The sequence below is a fragment of the Mixophyes fleayi genome, chromosome 11 (assembly GCF_038048845.1).
Source record: "Mixophyes fleayi isolate aMixFle1 chromosome 11, aMixFle1.hap1, whole genome shotgun sequence".
NCBI classification, from domain to species: domain Eukaryota; kingdom Metazoa; phylum Chordata; class Amphibia; order Anura; family Limnodynastidae; genus Mixophyes; species Mixophyes fleayi.
The window spans coordinates 11,943,777-11,959,085 of record NC_134412.1 but is presented as its reverse complement, the minus strand read 5'-3'; the positions used below and the strand labels follow the sequence as shown (position 1 = coordinate 11,959,085).

At 38.4% G+C, this 15,309-nt stretch overlaps 1 protein-coding gene across 1 annotated transcript; it reads left to right on the top strand.

Moving 5' to 3' along the window:
* Window positions 1–3,301: 3,301 nt before the first annotated feature.
* Window positions 3,302–12,538, top strand: LOC142107464 (TYRO protein tyrosine kinase-binding protein-like). The gene is made up of 5 exons (XM_075190900.1): window positions 3,302–3,368; window positions 4,154–4,183; window positions 7,049–7,171; window positions 8,597–8,658; window positions 12,231–12,538. The coding sequence occupies exons 1-5, from the start codon at window positions 3,302–3,304 to the stop codon at window positions 12,279–12,281; spliced, it is 333 nt and encodes a 110-aa protein (XP_075047001.1). The 3' UTR covers window positions 12,282–12,538.
* Window positions 12,539–15,309: the final 2,771 nt, after the last annotated feature.

Here is a 15,309-nt window from a genome sequence, read left to right as displayed (position 1 = left end):
TATGCATTCATTTGAAAGTGACATTATACGTTCACTCTTTCTGAATGGCATGACAATCTATATGCATGTGGGTTTTGCATTTATGTATCTATTGAAAGCAAATGAAATGTTATGGTCACAAATGTGCTTTGAAAAATTAAATGGGTTACTTAAAGCACACGATTTCATTAAATTGCAAAATATATATGCAAATAATGCATGTGATTTTAAAAGGCTTTTTACAGCATAGAAATACAACTAAATACTCCTTGATAAAAGCATAACCAAATTCAAGTTCTATAAATCAAAATTGTGAGCAATCTAATTTAAAATACTAAAGCAGTATACACCAAAAAATAAGATGGCGAAGTTGCCAACCCCCCTTAATCAACAGATGACAAACTGGTGGTTCCCACTGGGGAATTCTACAAAATTGGAGGTAATAATGGTCATAAGAATTTAAGAAAATTGACTCCATACCATCACATTTTTAATTATTAATTGGAGGTAAACGTATAGATATATTTTCATTGACAATGCTATTGATTTATTACCAATTTAAAGATAATGTACGTCCTTTTTTTATGCTTCCACCAATTTTATAGAATTGTACTATTGATTTAAAAAAATAAATCCAAACATGAATTAAAATGAAGTACAATACTAGATTATGTCAAATAAAGCAAAATAAAATATTGATGTAGATCTTACAGAACAATGACACCGACCTTTTTTAATCCACTTCTAGCTTCCCTATTTAGTGGTGTACATACTATGTACTGGTGCCCCCTTGTTCTTGGAGTAGCAGATCGGGGTGTTAATATGCAAGAGCAAAGTGAAGCAAGGTCCTGTAGATGCAAGTTAAACATCCCTCTTTGAGATGTGCCTTAATTTGAGCTACACATATCTTAAAATACATTGACTTGAGACATAAATTTTACAGTTACATTAATCGGGTTCAAGCTTGCAGTTAATGAGATTTTCACATCTTTACTCCATATGCACTAGACTTATTTTTTTGTCTACAGACATGGAAATTATTATTATTATTATTATTATCATTTATTTGTTGGGCGCCACAAGGTTTCCGCAGCGCCGTACATAGTACAAACAGTAAACCATACAGGGTTAAACAGTACAGAATGATAAACACAAAGTACCAATGCTTCAGTAACTCTGGGACAGACATATGGAGTAAAGACAGAGCAGAAGAACAGGTATGGAGACACGAGGGAAGAGGGGCCCTGCTCATACGAGCTTACATCCTAAGGGAGGGTAGACAGATCAGACACGAGAGGGAGCAGTGGTGCCAGGGGAGAGAGGGAATAGCGAGCAGAGTAGATGAGGGGTTAAGTGGTTGGTTGATAGGCTTTGAGGAACAGGTGAGTTTTAAGTGCTCGTTTGAAGGAGCACAGATTAGGAGCGAGACGGATGAAACGAGGGAGGTCATTCCAGTGCAGGGGGGCAGCTCAGGAGAAGTCTTGGATTCTGGAGTGGGAAGTGGTAATTAGAGTGGAGGAGAGGCGACGGTCATTAGCCGAGTGCAGGGAGCGGGCAGGAGTGTGAATGGTGAGGAGGTTAGAGATATAGGGAGCAGTAGACTGGGAGAGAGCTTTGTAAGTGGTGATAAGGAGTTTGAAGAGGATTCTGTAGGGGATGCAGACAAATACATGCAGGCAAATGTTAGCTCATACACAATTGGTGCATGTTTATGTTGTTTTCAAGCCCTAAGTCTCATTTCAAAATGAAGTGAAAAACATTTGCCAGTAATTGTAATTGCAATTCAATGGTCAACTACTGCTCTAAAATCTAGCCAAAAAAAGTAGGTCTGTTATTTACACACAGTAAAGGCTGAACCAATTTAAATGAGCATTAAGTCTATCAATTCACTTGGAACCACTATCTCAAGAATATAAATCTGGTCTCCAGAGTATTAGCCAAGTAGTAAATGAGTGATGTCACTAATTCCTAGCAAATTGATAGGTTGCCTATACTCTGGCTGCCTATACTGTGTATCGGTGATAGGCCCACTTTAAAGATGTAAATGAGATTCCAGTCGACCCATTGGGCCTCATTTAGAATTAAGAGCAAAGCAAAAAAAAAAAAATGGAGCAGAGTTAATTACATATCTATGGACAGCAGTGACAACAGTTGTCTTTTTCCAAAGAGTCCAGCATTTATAGCTCACTGATTCGTCCAGTTATACCATGTGACACGTGCATAGACTTCTGGGAATTGTGGTTATGCTGCTGACATAACATTATGTGCAGAAACTCAAGCAGAGAGACAATTTCCAGAGAATCCGGAACCTGGGCTGGCTGTAATTAAATCTTGCAAGATCCTAGATCCGATCATGTGAGAATGATGTTTTAAAAGAAAAAATATAGGAAAAAGCAGCACTAGCTATTCCTAAAACCTCAAATAATTATATGGCACGAAACAGACAAACAGGAATGACAGTTAATATAAACATCAGTCGCAAAAATTCAACATTTCTTTATACATACTTAATGTTAAAACATATATATGCATCTTCCTTAAAACAGTGACCATTCATAATTGAAACCTCTTGTTAGAAAAAAAGGATAAACACAATAATCTTTTAGAGAGTTATACAATCTTTGTGGGATCCGAATCAAAGTAATTCATACTGGAATATATAATAACACCATATTATTAAATAACGTATGTAGAAGGCATGTATGAGACTTTTTTTTATGACCATATGGTCCAATTCATGTGCATAAAAGATTATATTAATTGAAAGTCTACAAATTGTCCCAGTTCTTTTCAAGAGAAAGTATAAAAGGCTTATTAATAAATTATATTTTTGTTGCTTATTTAGTACAGCTTCTGAATCTAATAAATCTGTCCAGAAATCTTTTTGAATTTAATTTCATAAACAATTTAGTGGGTGCAGGTTTTAAAACCTTTCCTTAGTAATTTATGTTGATCAGCAGTTAGTGTTTTTGAAGAGAGATTAAAGAATCCTCTTGATTTGTTCTTGTGTATTCTTGGTCATCCTCTTAGAGTTGTATTAAGAGAGGGGTCATCTTGTGATTAAAGAATATTTTTCCCAGTCTTTATCGCTCACCTTCCCCCCCTCTCACTTAATTAATTGAGTAAGGATACTTAAAGGTAACATTTAATATGTTGTTTAGCATATGGAAGTGGCATGTACAGGTGTATTTTACTGATTGTATACTATTAGATGTTTTTAGTGCTATTGTCTAAGGATCCTTGGGATAAGTTATGACAATGCAGCATCAGTGTCCCAATAGATATAATTAGATATATCAGTTTTACTAATCTAAAAGTATCCATGCACATCGCAATTCAACAGCTTGGCCTGATACCAAGATTCTGGATCGATGTCAGCTTTGGCCAAAGTCCAACCATTTGACACTTTGAATCCAACAAGGCAATATTAGTGCAATTGTATGATGACCGCAAACACAGCCAGCTTTGGCCATCATCTACCAACTGATGTCTGATTGCTCTTCAATTAGATATATATTGACATGGGGCTAGATTTACTAAGCTGCGGGTTTGTTGAATAATGTTGAATAAATGCTGAATTTGGAACAATATAAAATAGATATGACATTTATTGAACATATAAAACAAACACTCTATTGTATGTATAGTCGATCATAGGTTCATACAAATTACTTGATCAGTAAGTCTAGGAAGTCTCGACTTGAGATTCTCCCTTTCAGTTAAACATCATTTACAATTCTCTGGATCATACGGCAGAACTAATAACATGAGCCTTTTGGATGTGTACGAACTTATCTGCTTTGGACTTCAACAGCCAGTTTAGTTAAACCGATCATTTGTGTTTATTATTGCATATTATCCAATTAATTATTGCCTGGTTATATTGGTGGTTATCATTTAATATCCAACCTATGATCGATTATACATACAATAGTGGGTTTGTTTTATATGGTCAATAAATGTCATATCCATTTTATATTGTTCCAAATTCAGCATTTATTCAACATTTACAAGCAATATATGTCATTGTAGGCAATTGAGCACATACTATTCTGTTTAGTACAATATTGAGCTTGCACAACTGACCATATAGGGTGACTGTCTAGTAAATACATCAACCTCTGCTTGTATGATGTGTTTAATAATATTTATATTTTATGTGTTCTTCTTTCAGATAAATCCCCCTCAGATACTCCTCCATCAGGTAAGTTTACATGATATATATATTGTTTCCTGGTATTAGGATTGAACCTCCTGCACCATAAAACAGCAGGAAACTCTCCCAGAAGGTTGTTTACCTGTATATAAAGCAAGGCAGGTGAACACTGAGTGGGCAGGGTGTGATGATGAAATAAGCATTATCATATTATGACTTATCTCAGAACTCATCAAGACATACAGACCTTGGGGTAAATGTACCAAGCTGCGAGTTTCCATTGCGTTTGAAAAGATGTTGTGTATAGCAACCAACTGTTAGAGATCGCGACCGCCGCGACTCTCCTGTGGCTTCTGATGACGTCCCGGTGGTTGCTACGGCAACTGGGACGTCACTTCTGGTTTCCACGTCCCGGTTGTCTGGGCAACAACCGGGACGCTACAGGCTCCCTGGCGTGGTGCCCGGCCAGCTGGCCAATAGGCGGGCGTACACGCGCAAGGTCACTTAGGCAGTAGCCAATCATGGCTATCTGGAGGTTCAGGAGGCAGTGTCTTTTGGTGGTATGTTTTGCAGCTGAACTACATCGCTATTGGTCACCTGGTAATCAGCTGTTAGGTCACGCCTCTGGACACTTCTTGGGCTCTTCCCTGATTGGCTACCTGGACTATTTAAGGCAATGAGGACTTAGCCTCATTGCCGGTTATAGCGTTCTGTCCTCAGTCCTGCTGCCAGCTTGTGCTATCTGTTTTGATTCCTGCTACCTTGGATTTGACTACCCGTGTTTTGACCCCTGCTTGTTACTGGACCTGTGACCCTTCTCTTCTGACCATGACCTTTTGCCTGGAATTCGGATTTTGCTTCTCTGCCTGTGAGTTTGACCCTACTCTTGCCCTTGGATATTGCATCTGTGCCTGTGACCTTTTGACCTAGGATTCTTCTTAAAATACAGTCCACCAATCACTCCACTTCTGGGAACTCCTTAAAGTCAGTATACGTTACTCGACCCTCGGTCGGCCCGCAGCCCAGTCTGTCCCCACCACTAGGGGTTCCAGCGAACACCTGGCCTTCAGAGTAGTTCCCGAGTTTCACTGTACTGACTTGGGAGTTCCTAACACCAACCAGAGTGTAGTTATCATTTATTTAATACATTCTACAAAATGACAGCTAGAATCTGATTGGTTGCTTTAGGCAACATCTCCACTTTTCAAACCCGCTGGAAAATCGCAACTTGATACTTTTTTCCCCCCTCATCTTTACACACTTCTTCTCTGCATCTCCTGCAAACTATATGGCAGTACTAAACTTAGTAGCACAATTTACTTTGCCAAGGGTGCTTCTGAACACAGCAATTGTTACATATTGTGGCAATGTTGTGTCATCACTTCACAGTATTGTTGCTTAATGTACTTAGAGGAAAAAAGATTTGGCATGAGTAAGATAGCATGGTCATACATCTAGTTCCCTGAGCTGCGTCCATTTGTGTGTTTTGTCAATGAACATTAAATTGTAAGTCTGTAGCAAAATAAATAACCATAGCTGTAATTTGTACAATGGGGTTTACTTAACCTGAATTGTGAGGCTGTTTGCCTAATATAATTGAGAAGTGATTCCTAATAACACTCCTAAATTTAGGACAATACAGATGTGGGGGGGGGGGAAGGTTGCTGAGGGAGAGAATTAAGATGCTCACTGTTAACTGACACCAAGGTAGAAACCTCAAGTGGTCTCCTAGAATGTGCATATATGAAATCCCCTGATTGTCTCATATTCAATATTTCTATAGCAAATCACTTCTTTTGGGGCATAAAAAAGGTACACTGACACTTGGGGTCCCATAAAAAAGCACATTGACACATGGGGTCCCATAAGAATGGCACACTGACACTTGGGTTTCCATAAAAATGGCACATTGACACTTGGGGTTCTATAAGAATGGCTAACTGACACTTGGGGTTCCATAAGAATGGCACACTGACACCTGGGGTTCCATAAGAATGGCACACTGACACATGGGGTCCCATAAGAATGGCACACTGACACATGGGGTCCCATAAGAATGCCACACTGACACTTTGGATCCCATAAGAATGACACACTGACACTTGGAATCTCAACTACAAATGGGTTTGGCTAGCAATGCTATAGAACAAGGCTGCATACAGAGGTCAGTCTGTTGGAAAAGTTGTCTGATGCTCGAGCTTGTAGAGCTGTAGAGCCACAGATTGTCTAGGAATTTTTGTATCCCTCAGCTCACTCAACGCCCTCAACAATATACCTTATTTTCTAAAGATATACATCACATGATCATGTATTTATAACAACTATGTAACCCTTTTCATAAAATAATTTGTAAGCACTGCTATTACATGGGTTATCTAGTTGAGCTACTATATACAGTAGAACCTACTATCTTATGCTTTCTCTCAAGATTGACACAATATGGCTCTCTAGCACATTTCATGCCTCCCAACATTGCTGAATAAACAATCAGGACACATTTGGTGACACCTTTGACCCACCAAGACATACCCTAATATGTTCTGTCAAGCTCTCGTGCCATGCCTTAGTCAAATCCACAACCCCATTGCCATAGGGGTTGAAAAATATACATAGAAATGCTGAACGCTGTGACACAGTAAGTTAGTCCCTTTAAATTCTGAACTATAGTAAAACAGGGCTGAGCTTTTTCCTTACTAACTCAGTTTATCACATATCTGAGTTTTAGGACAGAAAGAATTCCAAGAATTAGGTCATCTAGTGCCCAAAACAAGGAGGTGATTTGAAAACTGAGACATTGGTGTCCTCTGCACTTAAGGGAAAGAGAGGAATTAAGAAACAAGTCGTCCATAACATTGCCCATCTACTATAAGAATCTACTAAATGATGCTCTAACTCATATATGCTTGTTTTTAGATTGTAGGAGTATGGATTCTAAACTAATTGCTGGGATTGTAGCTGGCAACATCATTTTCCTGCTCCTCATTTCACTGGGACTCTATTATTTTCTTAAGAGATACATGGAGAAAAGACTTTTAGGTAAATTATACTGTATTTTAATCAATATTTATTGATGTGTATGAGAACATGTAGACACAGTGTACAGCACAAGTCCTGATTACTGCAATCTCAGAGCTGCTGCAGAATTAAATGCTTGAGAAAATGTAATTTCAATTGTGCACTGATCGGCAAAATGAGGTGTTCCTGTGTTCCTACACTATACTTTGCAAAGATCGCCTTCTCTCTACCCAACTCTTGCCCTGTGCCTATGGACTGACCAGGCTGAGAATTTATCACAATTGGTGAGCAGGCAATTGACATAATGCACAGAAAGGTGACATGATCACTTGTCAGATATTGTGTGCACTGATCCACTTGATTAGATTATTTTTTGGACTGTCAAATTGAGTTTAGACTTTGAGAATGAGCATATATATATATATATACACACAAGTTAACCCGTGCATGATACTCATGCATTTTAGTCAAATCAAGCTACTTAAGGTGTTAAAAAGGTTCTTGTCATGCATTTGGGCCATAGCCCAGGCCTCAACCACCAACCACTCCCCACTGTCACCCCCGCAACCACCAACCACTCCCAACTGTCACCCCCGGCAACCACCAACCACTCCCAACTGTCACTTCTCCTTCAAGAAATATATATATATATATTTTTTAAATCTTTATAAATACTTTTAACAATTAACAAATTAAAAACATCTTAGTATACCAAATTTTAGCCCTTTCTGAATTTTTTTTTCCACACACACTAAGAATTTAGTAGGTCAGTGTATAACTCCGCCCAGCAGGTGGCGCTGCAGCTTGGTTTTATTTTTTACACACACACACACACACACAGACAGACTAACACACGCCACTAGACATTTATATATTAGATCTATAATATAAATGTCTAGTGGCGTGTGTTAGTCTGTGTGTGTGTGTGTGAAAAAAATAAAATCAAGCTGCAGCGCCACCTGCTGGGTGGAGTTATACACTGACCTACTAAATTCTTAGTGTGTGTGGAAAAAAAAATTCAGAAAGGGCTGAAATTTGGTATACTAAGATGTTTTTAATTTGTTAATTTAATTTGTTAATTGTTAAAAGTGTTTATAAAGATTTAAAATATATATATATATATTTCTTGAAGGAGAAGTGACAGTTGGGAGTGGTCGGTGGTTGCCGGGGGTGACAGTGGGGAGTGGTCGGTGGTTGCCGGGGGTGACAGTGGGGAGTGGTTGATGGTTGAGGCCTGGGCTATGGCCCAAATGCATGACAAGAACCTTTTTAACACCTTAAGTAGCTTGATTTGACTAGAATGCATGAGTATCATGCACGGGTTAACTTGTATATATATATTAATAAAACATTTGTGTATACTAAGTCTTACAGTAATTATGAGCTGGTAAAGTTGCTCTTTACGTAGGCTATACTCATACAGTAATTATTTTAATTGTTCTCCAGGAAATGGGCAGAATGGGCAGAATGGGCAGAATGAACATGAAGAAACAGAACCTACCTACCAGGTATGATACTATGTGTCAGTATTAGTGGCATTAGCATCGGTAGCTGTATGTTTCATGTCACTTTTAGTTTTATATTTTATGCAAACATTTATAGCTACAAGCAATTCTATACTATAATGAAATATTAGTTACTTCCGTCCCTTGTTCTCTGTTCAGTCAGTTCTATACTATTGTGCAGCCTTTGTAAGAAGAATTCCCCCTGAGAAAGGTTCTGACCACTGGTTCCTTGTACACAACTTGCTCACAGTTTGGTCATCTTTTGCCTTTTAAAACCACGCTAAAAACTTTGGCTTTCCAAATAAATTGTCACAGCTTACTTGTCCTATGCTTTTCTATTTCTTGTCCCCTTTACTAAGGGGACAATAAATAGAAAATAGCTTCTCTATTTCTTCTCTAATTATAAAGAATAGCTTCTTGTCCCCTTTTAGTTGGGCACTTGCAGCCATTATATAAGCTTTGCTCATGACTATAAATGCCTAGTTTTTAGTACATATTTGGTCATCTATATATTCACATTGCAATCCCATTTGTGTACTGATCTTTGTTTTATGTCTTACTGTCCATGACTTCCATGGTATTTGATAGCTCCTATTCCTTCCGATATTCTGACCTGAAATATTTGACCACTATTACAGCTAGAGCAACAGTCAGAGAATTCTGGAGAAATGCTCTGAATTACTCTGTGCTATCCCCACTAAATCCATAAAGTACCACTGGATGAATGTCAGCGGCATGATCGCCATGCCCAGATACAAGCTCTGGATCTTGCCCTTCAGTCTAGGGGTCTCGGTCTCTCGGTCTCTCTCTCTCTCTCTCTCTCTCTCTCTTTCAGTTTCTTATAGACTATATTACTGATTACATTATACTTACAGTATATGCAAGACCTGGAACTAGACCTGATGCTCACTAGAAAAGTAGAAAAGTATATGGGTTAATATAAGTGGAATGCTCAATATGCAGTATAGTCTAAGCCTTGACAGAGGGACATTTTAATGTACCAAATTGTAACTACACAATATTGCTGATCAGATCTGTCTACTTAAACTCAGGAACTTTCCATCAGGGTCACTGTACAGCAGGATTTCCCAAACCCAGTCCTCAGGGCTCCCTAACAGTGCAGGTTTTCATATCTCCTTCCTGGAGCACCGGTGTATTCATTACTGACTGACACATTGTAACAGATCCACAGGTGGTCCTAATTATGTCACGTGATCCAGAAAACCTGCACTGTTAGGGAGCCCTGAGGACTGGGTTTGGGAAACCCTGCTGTACAGGATTATGGAGGTCCTCAAGCTTCTTATAGTCATCCCAATCTCTTGGAAAGTATTTACCAAAGATACAACATGCCACGTCCAGATCTTAGATCTGTAGGAAACCTTAATATTATTGCTGTGTGGAAGAGAGAATGGGCCTATTTATTTCTCGTCTATATGACAGTCATAAAAGATTTGGTTATGAGCCCTGTTCTAAATACCTGGATGCACTGAAACACAGTTCTTTTCATTTCTCTCTATAAGCTCTTGGCCAGAGGTGAAGAACCACTTAGGGATATAACTGTAAGTTTCAACAGTGGGTTCTGGACTTTTTCAGTTTTACAGCCAGTTACCCCAGTCACACCCCCGCTCAATCTATTATCTAGGCTGCGGTGCCTGGAGAATTCTGAAAGGGAGCAGAGAATTTTCTATAGACATATATATGGCTATGATTAAGACTTTGATATAAAACATATACAAAACAACACATAAAGACACGAAAGGGCAGACTAGATTGAGCTTTGGGTTGTTTTCGGATGTCAAATTCTATGTTTCTATTTTTCGGTTGTCTGTACATATCTGATTGGAAGAGCCACAGAATGTATGGTTTATTATCTAGCGGGAGGGAAGAAAAAACTTGTAAAGAGAAGATAGGAGTTCAGCTCTAATAGAATTCTCCCTATTATTGTTATTTGGAGGCATTTTTGATTTCCTATATCTTCATCGGACACTAGTTTTATAATCACGGCAAAGGATATTCATGACTGTTTACAAAGACTGGATGTGCGTAAACGCTTTTAACAAAGTCAAAGCACAAGTAACTTGGGGCCTGATTCATTAGTGAACTTATCTGCCGTTTTTTTGCTTATCTTAAGCAAATCCACTCTGTGCATGCTCAGAAAAGGGAGATAAGAAGCAAAATCCACTGCGTAACTGAAGAATTTCTTAAGTTAAGATGAAAATCCATCTTAACTTCACTCTTATCTCCCCGTTTCTTCTTAAAAATAAGCATCTTAACTTGAGCACAAGATAAGATCACTAATGAATCAGGCCCTTGATCATTAGCCTTTGCCCCTGTCTTGCATTCATTATCATCACCATCATCATCATTTATTTATCATCTATTTATCGCATTAAATCCATATCATTGTTTCTTGTATGTTAAATCACTGCAGTCCTGATTTGCCAGCAATAATAGAAAGATATTGCTGGCAAATCAGGACTGAACATTTAAGTTTTGTTAAGAAATATTGAAGTTATATCACCCAGCCACAGCCTGACGCTTCTTTTTTATTTCAAGTAAAAATTTACAAAAAAAAGACAAAAATATATGTCATTCCATAATACACATATTTACATAAAAACAAGCATTTATTTTATGTTATGCATTGCACATTGTGTTGTGTACACTCTTCCAAGTGCAGTTAACTTGAAATTGCAATCATTAAGATTGATGTGTTTTCACTTTGCAAAGGCCATTTAAATGGAAAGAAAAAACTAATTGATATATAAAAAGCATAAAGAGATAATCAATAAATGAATATAATAAATACAAAAATATAGTCCTATTAATTTCATCATCAACATTTATTTATATAGCGCCAGCAAAATCTGTAGAGCTTTACAATTGGGAACAAACATTATTAAAACATTAATGGGTAATACATACAGACAGGGAGGTAAAAGGGCCCTGTTTGCCAGCTTACAATTAATTTGTGTAGTATAGTATTATTATGGTATACTTATAAAAATGATTACTACTACAGTATATTATAATGTTCGTGTAAATTTTACAATTGACATCATTTTAATAGCTGAATGTAGAGAGTTCTATGTTAGAACTTATTGTCAAAAAATCATGTACTATGAAAATATTCTATTAGTTATTAAAAAAAACTGTAGGGCTGTATATATTTCTAAGGAGGAAGTAAGTCTATAAAAATGATTGTGTTAAACCACAAGATAAACTGTTCCTCCGCTTTCATTGCTAGTCTGAAGATGTTTTTCCCCCCTACAATACTTCAGTCTCTTTCATTGCTGCCATGTCTTTGAGGAGATTAACTTTCACTATACAATACGGTCATGTTATCCTCTTCAGTGTATGATACAGTATGCTTTATTACCAGTCCAAGTCCATAATAAGTTGTATTTATTTTTGTATTTATGTTTGTTGTTATTCAAATGCAAAACTTTTATATACCAGTGCTGTTTGTAAAATGAGGCTTCTGTACTTAATGCTTTAAGCGCTCCTTAAAATGGAATTTCTATATGTTAGCTTGCAATATTCAACACTTCCTTACATTATGTTTTCTTTTGAAGGACTTAATAGGACAGAAAAACAGCATCTACCACAACATCAATATAAATTAAATATAGAAGAGCTGATTTCTACGAAGACACTGTTCTTACATGGAAAATGTAGCAAAACTATTATTAAGCTATCTGTACCTTATTGCATCTACATACTGTGATCATTGTGGCTTTCTGTTCTGAGGTGGTGCAATGCACATTCTGTTGTTGTATAGTTTCATTTCTGATTGTTCATGTACAGTTTTGATAACATTAAACTTTCCAATTATTTTAAAAGTATTCACTAATTAAAATAAAAGATATACTATTAATACTTGTGAGCGATTTCCTCTTCAATAAACAGTAAAACATTGGATTTATAAATCTCTGTGAGAATCTATCTATCTATCTATCTATCTCATATCTATCTATCTATCTCATATCTATCTATCTATCTATCTATCTATCTATCTCATATCTATCTATCTATCTCATATCTATCTGTCTATCTCATATCTATCTATCTTTCTATCTCATATCTATCTATCTATCTATCTAACCTCTATCTATCTATCTCATATATATCTGTCTATCTCATATCTATCTATCTATTTATTTTACCCATATCTATCTATCTATCTATCTATCTCATATCTATCTATCTATGTATCGCATATCTATCTCTCTATCTATCTATCTATCTATTGCATATCTATCTCTCTATCTATCTCTCTATCTATCTCTCTATCTATCTATCTATCTATCTCTCTATCTATCTCTCTATCTATCTAATCCTGTAGCCACATGGACTCCTCCAATATTCACTGAAGTCTTGTGGACATTTACATCAGCAGGAATTACAGTGCACCCACTTTGGGGCCAATGCCCCCCCCCCTCTCACCCAGAGATAGTTGGCTTGCATCTTGTATTTTTATTCTTACACTGTTTGTGCATTTACATTTTTTATAGACGTAACATTCCAAACCTTTCTTGGGCAATAAGTTTAATCATATTGTGATTTTCATAAAATCTTAAAAGCTGAAATAGCTTAGCTATAGGACTGCCTGAATTTGTTACTATGTCCATAAACTCTTGCAAGATAAAATCCCAGTTATTATCAATAAAATTATGAAGTTTTACCGACCATTTACTGAAGTGTGATTTTCAAAAGCTGCCTGTATGTTTCTTTGGTAATTTTATCACTTTGGAGTGTGGTTAGTATATATAATTTATAGCATGCTGTATGACTCTGACCTTTTATGGGTGTTGTCATTTTATGCACGATTAATACATATTGATGCTTCTTTATATGACTCTGTTCTAGAAAAAAATCATAATAAACTGACTGGTGGGATTAGGTAGAGTGTATTTTAGTCCTTCTTCTTTTTCTGCACTAATAATAGCAGGATTGGCACCTCGCTTAGATCAGTGATTTACCATTTACTAGATCTCATTCATTAACCATCTGCTAGATATCATTCATTAACCATCCACTAGATCTCCTTCATTAACCATCCACTAGATCTCCTTCATTTACCATCCACTAGATCTCATTGACCTTACTTATAGCAACAAATAGTTACTTTTCATATTTCTATATAGCCTAAGGTCTTCTGGGATTCTTTAGGGGTTGTCAACCTACATATCTACAACAATGCAAAGGAAGCAAACAAGCCACAAATTCTACACTTTAAAAAAAAATAAAAAAACTTGAATGATTGAAGCCCTTGATCCTTTCTTTAACTACATCCTGGACAAGAGGTCCTGCCGAACTAGCCACCAGGTAGGAGGTCCTGTCATACATTAGGAACCAGACTGGTATTTTGCTTTAAACATTAGCCATACACTAGCCACCAGATAGGAGGTCCTGCCATACACAAGCCATAGGACTGTGTATCTGTGTTAAATGCTAGAGACCAGATTGAAAAGTCCTGCCATGCAATAGATATCAAATTGAAGGTCCCACCATATATCAGTCATTACAGGTTTGCTTTAAACACTAGACATCATATTAGAAATTTTACCATATATTAGCCACCAAAAATAAGGCTGTGCCATACACTAAATATCAGATAGAAGGGGGGTGTGGCTTGGCTGCCATACTGGAAGGACAGGAACTTCCAGAGCTCTCCCTTGGCCTCACAATCCGCTGGCTTTGCAGCAGTTTTGGGCCCCCAAAAATACACTGGGCAGTACCACCGAACCCCAGAGGCTCACTGGAGCCCAACTGCCATCACAGAATCTCCCCTATCTGACTCCCGCTGCCCAGCGCGGCGAGCGGGGATTGGCGCGATCATCACCGCCTGGCCGGATCCTGCACGAGCTGTTGCCTGCATCTGGAGTCCCTCCCCAGCTGCCTGGCACCCCCCTACACTTACCAGAGCCACCAGAGCCTCCAGATCGAGGACCCGCGAAAACCGGAAGTGCCCGTGCCTCCGCACTTCCGGTATCGGCAGCGGCAGCGGAGACAGGCTGTTCCTGTCCAACTTGGCCAGAGATATTAAGCGGTGAGTGGGGGCGGGCTGCGGCAGACTCGGGGAGCCTTCCCCAACCCTGGGGGCCACTGTCAGCTCTCCAGAGCTCCGGGACCCTAACTTCCGGTCGGCGGAGGGGTGTACTTCCGGCCAGCGGCTGCAGAGGGCTAAAGCACTCACCAGATATCTGTCTCCCCACCCCCTTCTCTCCTACACCACCAAGGAGTGCCTGGCAAAGCCTGAGGCAATAGGACAGCCACTTAAGCCCATCTCCCCCCTCTGGTTGCAGACAGAGCACAACTCAAGCCGGCTAGTGAAGTTTCCTTGTTAAGAGATGTCCCCCCCTGTGACCCTGTCAGGGTTGTGCAGTCCAATGGAAGCATTTTGAAGTGTTACAGCGCCTTCCCACCCGCGGAGTACCCTTTTGAAATTCTATCTACGCAAAATCTATCTACAGATCTTGAGGTCCTGAAGCTGCGCCTAGGCAATCATGCCTCCTAAAAAGCTTAAACCTACTACTACTGCTTTGGCTCCTCCGATCAAATTCCAACCAAAACCGAAATCAACAACGACCTCGCCTTCTACACCAAAAGGCTCGTCTCCGTCACGACAGACACCAGAGCCGGCAGCCTCCG